The 15,054-nt window shown below is 36.5% G+C and overlaps 1 protein-coding gene across 2 annotated transcripts in view; it reads right to left on the reverse strand.

Moving 5' to 3' along the window:
• Spt5 (Transcription elongation factor subunit Spt5) overlaps nt 1–15,054 on the reverse strand; it is a 457,857-nt gene that overhangs the window by 25,676 nt on the left and 417,127 nt on the right. For both annotated transcript variants that reach the window (XM_090382503.1, XM_090382504.1), the window contains exon 25: nt 9,413–9,525. In XM_090382503.1, the coding sequence (XP_090238629.1) occupies nt 9,413–9,525 (113 nt within the window). The remainder of the gene's footprint in view (nt 1–9,412; nt 9,526–15,054) is intronic.

Here is a 15,054-nt window from a genome sequence, read left to right on the forward strand (position 1 = left end):
ACCTCTCTCAGGCTTTTAGATTCCATTCAGAAGAGGGCACTTAGATGACTCATCTCTAACAGAGTCTCTCCACTCACTGTCTCATAGACGTACTGTTTCTGCCGCATGCCTTTTCTACAGATACTTCCATGGGCACTGTTCTTCTGAATTGGCTTGTATAATTCCCACTCTCTCTTTCAAAACAGTCCTAACACGTGCCATCACCAGCCAACATCCATTTACTGTCCAACTTCAAACTCACAGAACCAATTTTTCATCTTCCTCGTTTATTCATTCAACTGCCGTTTTCTGGAATAATTCCTTCATATGTATTTCCTGGAAATTACAGTCTATAGAAGTTCAACTCTGTCAACAAATATCTTCTTTCATCTTCTCAACCTCCAACCCAAGTACGGTACTAAGTACTATAGGTTCTAATACCTCTCATGTTTGGGGTTTTCATAAAATAAAAAAAAAAAAAAAACGCTTTAAAACATCTTGGCTTGGAAAACTTGCCAATCACAAGTAGGTGTATTTTTTTTATGGCCATCTGAATTATAGCATAACAGAACAGAGAGTCTTTGTTTACTTAATTTTCCACATGACAAGACTCTCCTCGAACAGCAAATGTTTTGTTTGGCAGCAAATTATAAAATAAACCTGTCTCGTCAAGATTAAAAATATCCTTTGCCTCATATTTTTCAAGAATGGACCGTACAGAACACAACTAGTCTGTAACCTTTTCTTTGTCGAGTAATCCAGACTCACCGCAAACATTTCGCGAAACGAAGTTATTCCTGCCTTTAAATCTTTGGAGCCAGCCACTGCTGTATTTGAAGTCGCTAATCCCATGTTGCTCCACTAGATAATTTGCCACATGAGATGCACGCATCTTCAAGTCCTTTTCAGTATTGTAGATAATGTAGGTAAAGGGACATTGTATTCCTTTGCAATGTCCGCTTTGCATCTTCCCATCCTATCAGCCTCTTGTATAATTTCCAGGCTTAATTATCCTTTTGTAGGGGAATGGTATGTGCTTCATGTAAACGAGTACTTTCTATAAAGCGAGTTTGCATTAATGAGATTTTACTGTTTATAGTTTTACGTTATACTTTAGCTTTCAAGTTCAAGATATACATTATCCAGTTATGCTACACCTTAATGATCACAATGTTAAATTAGTTATATTCTTAGCTAAATTCAAAAGATATATGCCCAAAAAGTGATTAAAATCTTCAAAATACTTATTTTATTACAATAAAATCCTATTATTCTTCTGTGTTACTGGGTACGCTACGATATTTCAGCCAAAACACTGATATGATAGCAGTACGAGTAGTGAGTTGCAACTTAAAAGTCACTAGTTAATATAAAAAATACGCTAACGAATGCTATTAAGCCTATTTAATCTTGTAAAACACAAACTAATATATGTTAACTAACCAAAAATACAATAAAATACAAAAGATATATGCCCCAAAGGTGATAAAAACCTTCGAAATACTTTTTACAATTTAAGCCCTATTATTCTTCTGAGCTACTGGTTACGCTATGATATTCTCGCCAAAACACCGGCACAATAACATGATTTCCTTTTAAATGCGATTTAATTAATTAGCAATGAAAATTAATATGGTTAATAAATTTAATTGATTAATTTACTATACTATACTTGATTATACAATACTATACTAAGCTTAGAGAGGAACAGACATTCTCTGTGTTATCAGATACTCAGTCTAAAACACTAATGGATCCAATATCTTCCTCTTTCAGAAGATCTAGGAGAAGTCCTGTTGGCCTGCTCCCTAAAATTACACACGCACACCTTCTTGATGGTAACCCCTGTTACGTTCCTTAGGTGGCAATGAACGTGTAGAGTGGTAGATCCCTTGTCAACGTGACCATCAAGACCCCAGGTCAGCGTGAAGAGGAAAAGATTATACCCTCCAGCACATGGCAACAAGATGAAACAAACGGCCCTCAGTTCCCAGCTTAAAGTGGAAGCAGAGGGTGCTAAGAATCTCTGGGTACGACCAGGCTGCCATGCACGGAAACTGAACTTGGCCTGTTATAACGTACGATCACTCATCGGTGAAGACAGGATATTAGAGCTGGAAAAGGAATTAGAAAATGTGAATTGGAATATCATCGGTTTGGCTGAAACAAGAAGAAGAAATGAATCACTTATAAGTTTATCCAGTGGAAATCTGCTGTACACCAATGGAAACAGTGAAAGGAGTGAAGGTGGAGTTGGGTTTCTGGTCCATAAAGATTTTAAAAACAACATTTTGGAATTCAAACGTACATCACCAAGGGTGTCAAGACTAATACTCAAGATTTCTAAGAGGTACAAGCTAAAGATTATAATGATTTATGCACCAACATCGAGCCATGATGATGAAGAGGTTGAAGAAATGTACACTGAAATTGAGAGTCTTCTAGATGAGCAGAAAACCCACTACACTATTATTATGGGGGACTTCAATGCTAAGGTTGGAAAAAGGCAAAACAGCGCAGAAAGAGGAACTATAGGAAATTTTGGAATTGGTGAAAGAAATAAAAGAGGTGAAAGACTTGTGGAATTTGCAGAATCTCAAGGAATGTCAGTAATGAACACTTTTTTCAAGAAAAGGGTGAACAGAAAGTGGACATGGAAGAGTCCAAATGGATTAACAACTAATAAAATCGACTTCATCCTCACTAACAGAAGATATATTGTGAATGATGTTACCGTCCTGAATAAGGTAAATGTTGGAAGTGATCACAGAATGGTAAGATGCACACTTGATATAGATGTAGGAAAAGAAAGGAAAAAACTGACTCGAGTAAATAATACGAAGGTCTTTGAGATAACAGAAGAGAAGAAAATGCAGTATGTACTGGAACTTAAGAACAAGTTTGAGCTTCTGCAGACTGCTCAGGACCAAGATATCGACGAGGAATATTACAACTTTCTGAAAGTGATAAAGCCCAAGAAACCTATTGGTAAAAATAAACCCAAAGAAGAAAAAATTAGTCACAAAACAACTGTCATGATGAACCGAAAACGAGAAATGAAGAGCACGATAAACACTGATAAGGAGAAAATTGAGTATACTGAGTTAGGCGAAGCTATTCGAAACAGACTCATAGAGGACATAAGATTTAACACAAGAAAAATAGAATAAGCATTAAGGGAAAACAAAGGATTTAAATTAGCAGCCATGAGCAGTAATACAGAAAGACAAATGATACTGAAACTGAAGAATAGCGATGGTGTACTTATAAATAGTAGAAGACCACTATAGAGAATTATACAATGAGCGAGGGAATGATGCCAGCAGTGGGGAAGATGGATCGCAAATTAGTAACACATATGACATACCCGATATCCTTCCGGATGAGGTAGAACATGCATTAAAGAAAATGAAGAATCAGAAAGCCCGGGGGGGGGGGGGAATATGAAGTTATTGGAGAGTTTTTAAAAATTGGGAGGAAGAGACATGACACAAAAACTGGCAAGAATCTTCACAAAATGCATTAGAAAAGGTGTGATGCCTAAGGAGTGGAATAATGCAATTATAGTTTTGCTGCATAAAAAAGGAGATAAATCAGAAATTGGAAATTATAGACCACATGTTATCCCACATTTACAAGTGTTCACATTACTAACAGATTAGAAAGAATACTTGATGAGAATCAACTGAAAGAGCAAGCTGGCTTTAGGACAGAACAAATGAATATAAAATACCATTATGCCTGGAATTTGTGGATTATGAAAAGGTATTTGACTCCATACAGTGCAAGGCAATGTTTTGGGCACTGGAAAGACAAGGCACAGACATCTCATACATTATAATTTTGAAGAAAATATATGAAAATGCTACCTCCTTTATTATACTAGACAGAGACAGTAGCAAATTTAAAATTGAGAAAGGAGTTCAACAAGGAGACAATATTCCCAAAGTTGTTTACTGTTGCCATGGAGGAAGCTTTCAGAAGATTAGACTGGTTGCAGAAAGGAGTCAATGTGAATGGAGAGTGCCTAAAACCATTCACGATTTGCAGATGACATTGTGGTCATAAGCCACGAACCCAAAGAATTACAGGAAAATCGTAATCAGTTATGTCGAGTTAGTAAGGATTTTGGAGTAAAGATGAATATGGCTAAAACAAAAGTAATCTTGAACAAGTATGCCACAGAATAATCATTGAAGGAGCAGTAATTGAAAACGTGGCGTCATATACTTATCTGGGACAAGTCATTTGCTGTAATAATGGTAAATGGCTGGAAGTCAAGAGAAGAATAAATTTTGGATGGATAGCATTCAGGAAATATAGTGTCACATACGAGGAGCAATATCCCAATTTGCTGAAACATAAAATAACAAACCAATGTTTACTCCCCACCATGACGATGGAAGTGAAACTTGGGCACTCACCAAAAGAATGGAAGAGAAGCTGAGAACCACACAGCGAATTATATTGGGAATCAGACTTTGATTAAGAACAGAAACACATAGATTAGGCATCACACTCACGCAAAGGACATTGTTATCAAAACGAAAGAAATATGTGGTCTTGGGCAGGACACATAGCTCGAAAACATGGTGACAGATGTACTAAGAAAATAACAGAGTGGTAAGAGGAGCTAGAAGCAAACCTGGAAGACAACAACAGAGATGTACAGATGAAATTCATGAGTTTATGGGTAGTAAATGGATGGCCACTGCACAAAACAGAAGGAATTAGAAAGCTGCTGGAGAGGCCTTCATCCTGCAGTGGATTGAAAATGGCTGATGATGATACTAAGCTAATGCAATAATACATATTCCTCTGTATAGTTTTACATTATACTTTAGCTATCAAATTTGAGATATACGTTATCAAGTTACGCTACACCGTAGCGAACACAATGCTAAATTAATTACATAAGTGATTAAAAATCTTCAAAATACATATTTATTGCAATTAAAACCCCTCTATTCTTCTATGCTATGAGATTCCAGCTGAAACACCAACACAATAGCGGTATGTGTAAAAAAAAAAAGTAAAGTGCAGCCATTATCAACCCACTGCAGGATGGAAGCCTCCTCAACAATTCATGCTGAGGGAAAATGGGCCATAATCTGCCACGCTGGTCCAGTGCGGGCTGGCAGATCGACCATATTCAGCAATCAGGGGCTTGAACCCCGGTGTACTCAAAGAGCGTGTGCTACTGCACTCCCGCTCCTGCCCACTCGGCTATGGAGGCCATCTGTGTAGTGAGATGTAACTTACAAAGTCACTAACGAACTCTATTAAGCCTCTATGAACCCAATAACATGTTTTTTTACGAAACAAAATTGATTTAGAGAAGAAGATGAAAATGATTAAGAAGTACAAAGCAGGAGAAAGTTTGTCATCTATTGCAAGGGAATTAGTTCTCGCTGCTTCAACAGTGAATACTATTTTAAAGGACAGTGCATGTATAAAAGAACACGTCAAAAGATAAACGCACTTAAGATCAACAGTGATCACAAAACAGCGTTCAAGTGATATATTGGAGATGGAACAGCTGTTAATAAAATAGAAGGAAAATCGGTTTCAGAGGCGAGTGCCCCTGAGTCTAATGATTATTCAAACAAAAAACAACAAGTATTTATGAAGATATTAAGGATAAGTTCGGCAAAAGCCAAGTGTCAAGTTCGCGGCAGGGAATGCGCTTGTTTCCACAACGTTAAAGTATGTGGTGAAGTCGTCAGTGGCGATTATGCAGCTGCAGAGAAATTTTGTGATGTGTTCAAAAAAATTATTATTGAATGCAGGTATTCAACGCAGCAAATTTTTAACGGTAACGAGACTGCTCTGTATTGGCAAAAAATGCCAGATCGAACATACATTGCAAAGAGGAAGAGGCAATGCTAGGTTTGAAGACTTCAAAAGATAGGGCCACGCTCTTGCTTTGGGCTAATGCAGTGGGAGATTACAGATTAAACCCACCCTACCGTGCATTACCAATCGAACCAGAGAACGTGGATAACAATACCTCTCTGAGGATTGGTTTAAATGCAGCTTTGTTCCAGAGGTTGAAAAAATATTGTAAAGACAATGACGTTCCTTTCAAGATTTTGCTTCTATTAAATAATGCTCGTGGACATCCTATGCATCTAGATGATTTCAATTTGAACGTGAGAGTCATATTTCTACTGCCAAACATGACTTCAATCATCCAACCTACGGATCAGGGTGTTATTTCGAATTTAAAGGCATACTATTTATGCATAATATTTGCTCAGGCATTGTCTGCAGTAGACATTGAATAAAATTTTACGTTAAGTGTCTTTTGGAAATCTTACAATATTTACCATGGCATCTTAAACATTTAGAAGTCCTGGGCGGAAATTAATAAAAGTTGTTTAAATGGCACATGGAAGCTTTACAATCTTATTTCTAACCTTTTCATACGAAGAGGTTAGAAATAAGATTGTAAAGGTTACAGAGGTACTTCAGTTGATGGTTGATGCCAAAGACGTGGAGGAGTTAATAGAAGAAGAAGAGAAGGAATAATCTAACGAAGAACTTATTGACTTGCAGAGAGTGATTGTGAAAGAAGAAAATGCTGACAACGCTCAAGATGAAACAAATGAGCTGAGATGCTTGATCACCAGAGAGATGGGTATGGCAGAGTTTGAGAAGATGGATCCTGACAGCGAATGATTCTTAAAAGTTAACAGAGGAGTGAATGATATGCTTGCTTGTTACAAAGAAATCTAGAATAAAAAGGAAAAAACCACTGTTGATTAAAATATGTTATTTTGTAAGGTTGAGCGGCCAACTCCTAAATCTCCATAGCGGCGCCCTTACGTAAGTTGGGGAGTGGCTGTAAACCCTTCAAAATACTCATTTTTTTGCAATTTAAACCTTACTATTCTTTGGAGCTTATGGTTACGCTACAATATTCCCACCAAAAAGACTGCTGCGATAGCAGTAGGAGTAGCGAGTTGTAACTTACAAATCTAAAAAATAAGCTAACGTACGACAGTAAGCCTATTTAATCCGTTTGTAAATTGCAAATTAATATGCCAACTAATCAAAAATACGATAAAATTTCAATGAAAACTTATCAGCTTGCAGCAGCTACAGAAGTCGATGTCTTCGCCTCAAGCTTACATAGCTGTAATTTTCAAGAGGAATCTGTCTTATGCTACCAAGTTCAGTGAATAAGCAAAAGTACTGGGTGATATATAGTAGACTGTTGATTTTCCGGGACAGATGGTAAAAAACAAATCCCGGATATTCGATTTCCCGGTTAATCCAAAAATACAGAAGTCCCCGACATACGTAAGGGATACGTTCCAGGACTTCTTATGTAAGTCGACTTTTACGTAACTCAGTAATGACTAATAACATATTGCTACAATATTATTATTGACAAATCTGAATTCGGCGTGATACTTGTTAACGTTTAACCATTTTCATACATCCTTATTTATTTTAATTTTCTTATCCAAATCGATTGCTTTCCTTTTCTTGGTAGATTTACTAGTACCGCTGGCACTTATTCTCTTAATCGGCACCATGATAACGGTCAAAATAAAATTTTCCGTAAAGAACTTCACAGGGTTAAGGTTAAAACTCATTATTATCACCCCACACGAGCTCACATTTTACTAAAGCACATTTCTGTTAGTGCATCTAATTAATCATAAACGGGTAGCAAATTCGATCTTATTACATTTGCGATAATACCAGTAGCTGGAATTCTGTGGGTTTTTATGTTATTATGGTGAAATGTGGGTGTCCCCTTCACTGAAATCTTCAGTCATATAAAAAAAGCATAAATAAATTTTAAGAATCTTCTTTTCTTTCCTATTTTTTTGCTTGTTACTCCATATCTCACTTGTGCATGTCGTGATTGTTGTTATTGATTGCTTATTATTAATTTTTTGTTTGTTTTAAATTTTACAATGCTTAAAAAAAAAAAAAAAAGGGTGAAAAAAATTTACGTAAGTCCGAAGTTGTGTGAGTCGGGGACTTACTGTATCAAAACATGTTCAGCAACCTATGTAAAAAGTATGGCGATAAATAAAATATTTTACCATGCACTATTCGCATGTCCAATACGATGCTTCCCTTTATTTTTTACTATGTCCATTTTAAATCTAATAGCTTTCCTTCATTTTTTACGATGTCCATTTTAAATCTAATAGCTTTCCTTCATTTTTTACGATGTCCATTTTAAATCTAATAACTTCCCTTTATTTTTTACGATGTCCATTTTAAATCTAATAACTTCCCTTTATTTTTTACAATGTGGTATATGGTTTGGTCACCAGCATTGTTTCTTTAGAGATTTAACGGATACGCCATTTTCAAACTTTTGAACAATTTCAAGTTTTTGTTTAACTGAAAGCGCAGCTCTTTTGTGTTTACCCATCATTTTCGTGATTTCTAAACAAAAATATACATATATATTTACTATAAAAAAAATTGACATCCTTGACATAAATAACAAAACAAAATTTGTCTTTTTGCGGTGCAACGGAACACAAGAATTGACATGACGCACTAAAACAAACTAAACATTTCTTATCTTTTCTTTTTTTTTTAAATTTTGATTCTTGAACTGTCTCGGTTAATCTGATCCCGGTAAATCGAGAGTCTGCTGTATTTTGTTTCCTTGAGCTTTGATTTAATGAGATTTTACAGCATAACAGCATATACATTTTCAATATATGGGATGTGTGTGTGTGTGTGTGTGTGTGTGTGTGTGTGTGTGTGTGTGTGTGTGAGAGAGAGAGAGAGAGAGAGAGAGAGAGAGAGAGAACACTTTGAGGTTACTTTGTGTTGATTGATGCAGGAATTGTCCAGCAATCATCAAATAGATGTTGGTGAGAAAACAGCTTTGATAATTGGAAGAAAAATCGTGCCTGTTAACTACATGTTCAATTTGCGCTTGCACACATGCACAAATTAAACATAAAATTTAATAAATTCTCCCGAATTTTGATTAAAAAGTCGATGAAACTGAATCATGATATATAATTAGATATACAGAAGATATTAAATATAGTGCATATTACTACTGATAAACAAAAAGTAACTTGTTTATTATTTTTTTCCCATTACAGTTCTTGCCAGATTTTTTTTTACCCTTAATTCAGATTGATTTTTGAAAGTAATTTCACCCTAATGTTGGACAATTGAGCCAAAATAAGAACACATTAATATTTAAATATATAATGGTTTTAGTGTTCATTTTTACAAATCTTCAAAATTTTGCAAAGAAATTTACTCCTTTCAAAATTGAGTACTGGTAGCTCATCTACCTTGAGATAGTTCACCACCACAGGGCAGTGAGTTCCAGAAAATCACTCATGGAAAGCATTAAATAACGTTACCTTAGAATAATAGTAATCTTTACATAAATCAATACAATAACAGAGTAATTTAACAACTGAAAACTTACTGATATGCCTCGAATTATGCCTCTTTGTCCAATAAGACCATCGTCATCATGTGTTTCTCTAATACATACTTCAATATCTGGTGTCTGCCACTCAACTGACATTGGTTCTATTCCTGAAAATTACATAATTAAGAAAAGAATAAGATCACAGAATGCTCTAAAAATCAATATAAAACACAGTGATGGGCTAGTTATATAACTAGCCATCACTGTGGGCTAGTTATTCAGCAAAACAAATAATTTCAATAATTTCATTTTACTGAATATTAGCCAATTTACTATGTATCTTTATGTGAAAATCTTATTTTAACACAACTTTTTGTTTATCTACTCACATAAAAATTCATCCTTCTAAGAAAAAAATGTGATCATTATAACAAAATTTGTAAAAATGAAAATCCTGAAACAATGAGTATGCTTTTGATCTTTGGCCTTTAACATCTATCAATGTTGTAATTATTTATTAAATGGGCACTTATTAAAGCCTATTCAATATTAACGCTTTTGATCTGTTCATCTTCCTAAAAAGTTTGACAGAGGTTCCTCCATTTTGGCTGCATAGTTTAGTAATGGCATTTCATAGGCTTCACTGTATAGAGACTTGTATAGAGAGTGAATGGGAATGAGTGGAAGAGCAAATGTAATTGGCTGAAAAAATAGAGTTAAAAATAACTTACATTACTTTATATATACTAACAAACATTTACTAACAACGCAAACACTTTTTGATTAGCTTATACCCTCGATATTAAGTTGAAGAATATTCAGAGGGTGTCCTATGTTCTTTGTTGTTGTTTGGTTCTGAAAGGAGCCATTTAGATTATAATGGACCGAACACTGACGTATAAACAACACCTTTGTAATATTGCAGCAAAGATAAAAACTAGGAATAACATCTTGCATAAACTCAGTGGAACAGGCTGGGGAGCAAATGCAACGGTGCTACGAACATCAGCCCTTGCCCTAGTCTACTCAGTTGCAGAATATTGTTGCCCCGTATGGCTTAATAGTGCACACTCTGTAAAAGTTGATACCCAACTGAATGACACAATGAGGAAAATATCAGGCACCATTAAATCGACACCTTTAAAATGGCTACCAGTGTTATCTAACATCCCCTCATATAAGAAGAGAAATAGCCTTGCTGAAAGAATGGCAGAAATGTCAAAGAAATCCTCAATTGCCCATACATCAGGATTGCAAACCCCAGAAGCCGGAGAGATTGAAGTCTAGGAACCCCTCATGGAAGCTAGGCGAGAAACTTATCAAGTCACGTTTTAATGCTGACCAGACCTGGCGCGAAGACTGGACTACTTCAAATCCTGACCACCTGGGCTTAATCAGTGATCCATGCAGAGCTGTTCCAGGTTTCAACTTACCAAGAAAGGAATGGACATCCCTGAACAGAATCCGAACAAATTACGGAAGATGCAAGTTTTGGCTGCATAAGTGGGGAAAAACTGAAAACCCATTCTGCGACTGTGACAACGTGCCCCAGACCATCCAGCATGTCATCTCGGAGTGCCCAAAGAGGAGATTTGAAGGCGTCATCCAAGATCTACATAGTGTTACTGATGATGCTATTAAGTGGCTGAATAAACTGGACATTACATTTTAATTCATCAAATGTTACTTATAATTTTTTTCTGTAAATATTGTTTTTAGGCTTATTGTAATTTATTTATTTATTTTTTTGACATTGTTTGTTACAAATGTATCCTCATTTTTGCCATACGAAATAATAATAATAACGCAAACACTATAACTGCATTCTCCCCCGGCCTGCAAAAAACTTGTGACTAGGCCTGCACCGCAAATGAAGAATAACAGTAAGTTGAGGTGCCCAGAGAGGGCAGTGCAGAAAGCAAGAGCCAAATAAATTAAAAGAAAGCCAGAAGAATGAATGAAAGTATAAGTGTGCGAGAAAAAGAACACAAACCATAAATGCTATAGTTTTAATTAGTATTTAAATTTACATTACACATCATTGCATCCCCCCTGGTGTGTGAGAAAAAGATGAATGAGTGTGAGTGGGGAAAAAAAAAAAAAAAAATATATATATATATATGAAACTTGAAAGAAAAAAAAAAGGTATAAAAATAGAATGCAAGTAGAGTGAGAATGCAGATTATGAAAGAAGTAAATGTGTCTCTTCCACTGCCAACAAACATATCCCACCTCCAGAGTGGGATGGGCAGCTTGACCTTGCTACCGGATTTGACACTACTTGGACATGACGCTGATGAAGACATTCTGTGCCGTTGCTGCCAACAACGCCACTGGCGATCTGAACTGGGTACTCTAACCCGGTTCTCTTTAGAAACCCCATTCCCGGGCAGAGAGGAGACAGGTCTCTGTCTCCTCTCCTCCCTGCCTACCCCCATACTTTGCCCGGTGGGGCTCGTCTCCACTGGCCGCTTTGTGGATGCCTACTGTATCGTCCCTATTCTTCTATCTGTTTCCCCCCTTCAGTCTCCCTCCGTTCTCTCACTAAGCCGACTGAGTACACCCCTTAACAATGCCGCCAAATTCTAATCAACGTCTAAATTCTACCGTTTTCTTGTAAATCTCTTTTGGCCAAATTCTAGTGTACCCCCCCCCCAAATTTTTTTAGGCTTCCCGCCGAAATCCTTGGAAATTAGACGGTAGAGCCTGCCAGAGTACTTAGATAATCTACTGGGTGCCTGACCTGCCTCCTCGTGGCAAAGTGTGGGCAACGGTGGGTCCCAACGGCTAAATGTTCAGAGAATCAACAGAACGCTACACAACAGACCACTCCCCACACACTTTTAAATCTCTGGCCTCCACAGAGTTCTGTGTCACTCACAAAGAATACAACACTGAGATGTGGGAAACTCCTGGTGCCTTCAGACAACTAATACATTTTACACTGTATAGAGACTTAAAACTGGTGATGTGTGAAAGGCAGTTTTTTCATATCAATAATTTCACACATCACTGCCACTACAACTCATAGAGCACTATGATATACAGGATCAAGCCATTTCAGTACACTTGGTCTGGATGAGACACATGCAGGAGACACATGAGCTGTTTCTTGGTATTAAGTCTAGTCAGCTTTATCAAATTTCCAGGTTGTTCTTATGTTAGCCTGGGGAGGGAAACTACAGAAAGTACAGTTGGTCGGAAAGTGGCCAGTACCAAAAAGGTTGTCATTAATCTATGAGAGGAAATTGTTGGAGATCATACCAAAAGATCAATAGTAGAGCTCGACTCAGATGATAAATTAATGCATGTGTGATTATGTTTAAAATCATTAATTATGCTTATTTAAAAATTTTTCAGTTTTCTGTCGTCTGCAGCAAAGTTGTTGACAACCACACAAGGGGGTTGATGGCCATTCCAGTCACCTATAATACAAAAGGGAGCAGGTATCTGCCTTACTGTCATCTAAATCAGAAAGGGTGTCTGTGAGGTTTGGTGATAGATACAGCAAAACAAATGTTATAGTACCAATGGTAATTTGGACTGCAGTTGCCTCTAAAGATGTTTGCAGGGGGACAGGTCTAGGGAGAATTCCAGAGTTCACTAAGAGTGCAATTCATCATATGCTATAATAGAGGAGATTCTATCTTTTCTATACATGGTAGAATTTTTTTATTGTCATAGATATTGTTTGTCAGGTTTGTTTCTTGTATACATACTGCAACAGACTTACATTCACCTAAGAGATTGTATAAATCAGCACGAAGTCCATGACAATTCCAGTGAATCACCGTGTGCATTGTTTGGTTTTAACTTGTCTGTTTGCTTACTTATGTGGGAGACTTTGTTCGCACCTGTCTATTTTTGCTTTTTCTTTCCTTAGGAAGAGTGGCTTGCCTGTTTCAGTGTCATCCTCTTGATGAATTTCAAGGAATGAATCATCTTCATCTGTTTTTTAATCAACATCCATGGTATCAGCACTAAATGTGTGTGTTGCCTTTTTCAGAGCTCTTGGATTGTTCTGTTGATAGCTGATTAGAATTCTTATCTTGAGATATTGTTACCGGTGTATTTACTTCTTCAGTTGCATACTTGGACGTAGGTTTTTCCTTTGATGAGAGGAGGAGTGATTTTGCAAAACCAGATAGAGATATTTAGAAGGACTGAGCAGTCGGTCGGAGCTGCTACTGAGTACAGATATTGTGTAACTGATGCACATGTGGTCATTTAGTTGGTATTGCAAAATGTTTCTTTGCCTTTTGATATGATATTTTTGAATATTCTTTTCTCATTTCCATTGGATGCAATGCTTAAAGAAGGCAGAACAAAAGTAAAATTTGCTTTTTGTTCAAAACAAAGCTGTTCAAACTGTCATTACCATGATAGTTTGATCAGCTTTGCTTTTGTTACAGCTTATATGATTGTGTTCTTTTAATCCACAAGAAGCACAAGCAGCTACACCTCTGTGGATTGTTTATCAATGGCAAAAGTTCTGGCACTTAAAGCATTGGACTGGACTGGGAATGTATGATCGAACTTGGCATCTTAGGTAACAATGCTTTTGTAGTTGTGAAGAGAATTGGCATTTTAAATGTGAGTATGACTGTCGAGTAAATACAGGCTATCTATTTTTTTTATGACAATTCTTTTGCTGTGTACTGTATTTTGATCAGTTAATTTTTGAAATTTCATCCTTTGATACATTTGTCAGATCCCATTGTGATATTACCCCTTTAGAGGAGTTCAAGTTGTCATGTGGGGAATTCCACCAAAGGTGGAATTCCCCACCTTTTAAGAGTCTTTTTTAAGAGTCTTTCATCATGTCTATTCTTATTCATCTTCACTAATAAATCTCCAGATCTTAGCTGCCAAATGATTTTTGGAGGAGCAGCTACATTTTTGAGACATTTCTGTATCAAAAATGGAGATAGCCTATGCAATGGTTGCTCTGTGGAGGAATGTATTATTAAAATGAGAGGAGCAGTATTATCTGTTCCTACTATTTTTTTTTTTTGTCACATCTATCAGGGGATCTGGATCAAAAGATTCCTAAGTGGACTGTTTTGTGTTTCCCATTGTTGCACCTTTCAGTCCTGGGAGGGTGGCTCTTTCTTTTTCCAGGTTTTCAGTCCCAACACGTGGTGGCAGGAGTGGTGCCACCAGTGATCAAGCAATAAGGGAAGGTTTTTTCCTTATTAGTGTGTTTGTAAGTTAGTCCTATATACAAGAAGAAAATTATTTAACCTTTCTATTAAGTGAACTAACCTCTTTACTTTAGAAAAGCAAAATTATAACTGTAAATTAGCTATACTGTAATTAGCTGCTCTTTAAGAAATCCACTCAAAGATTGCTATAGTCACTCGTTTGGCATCAGGGGCCATAACTAACACAGGTGCCTGCCACTCCAACTTTATAGTATTCCATAAGTTCTTCAATGTGAAGACTTTTTGTTTTAATATATTTCTAATTGCATGCATTGGTGGCATGTGTGATAGCAAAATCGTGTAGGAAATGTCCAAAAGAATTTTTCTTTGTTAGTTTCCTAAGAAATGGCTGTAATGCCTGCCTCACATACAGTTTTTGAGTTAATTGTCTCTGTAAGAAACATAAGCCAAAATAATCCTCCCTGCACTGAAAGCACACTAAATAACCACTTACATCATGGAGAGAAAGTAAATACCCAAGTTGTGGGTTTT

This window comes from Mastigoproctus giganteus, chromosome 10, assembly GCF_048544385.1.
Source record: "Mastigoproctus giganteus isolate SK-2022 chromosome 10, ASM4854438v1, whole genome shotgun sequence".
Classification (NCBI taxonomy): domain Eukaryota; kingdom Metazoa; phylum Arthropoda; class Arachnida; order Uropygi; family Thelyphonidae; genus Mastigoproctus; species Mastigoproctus giganteus.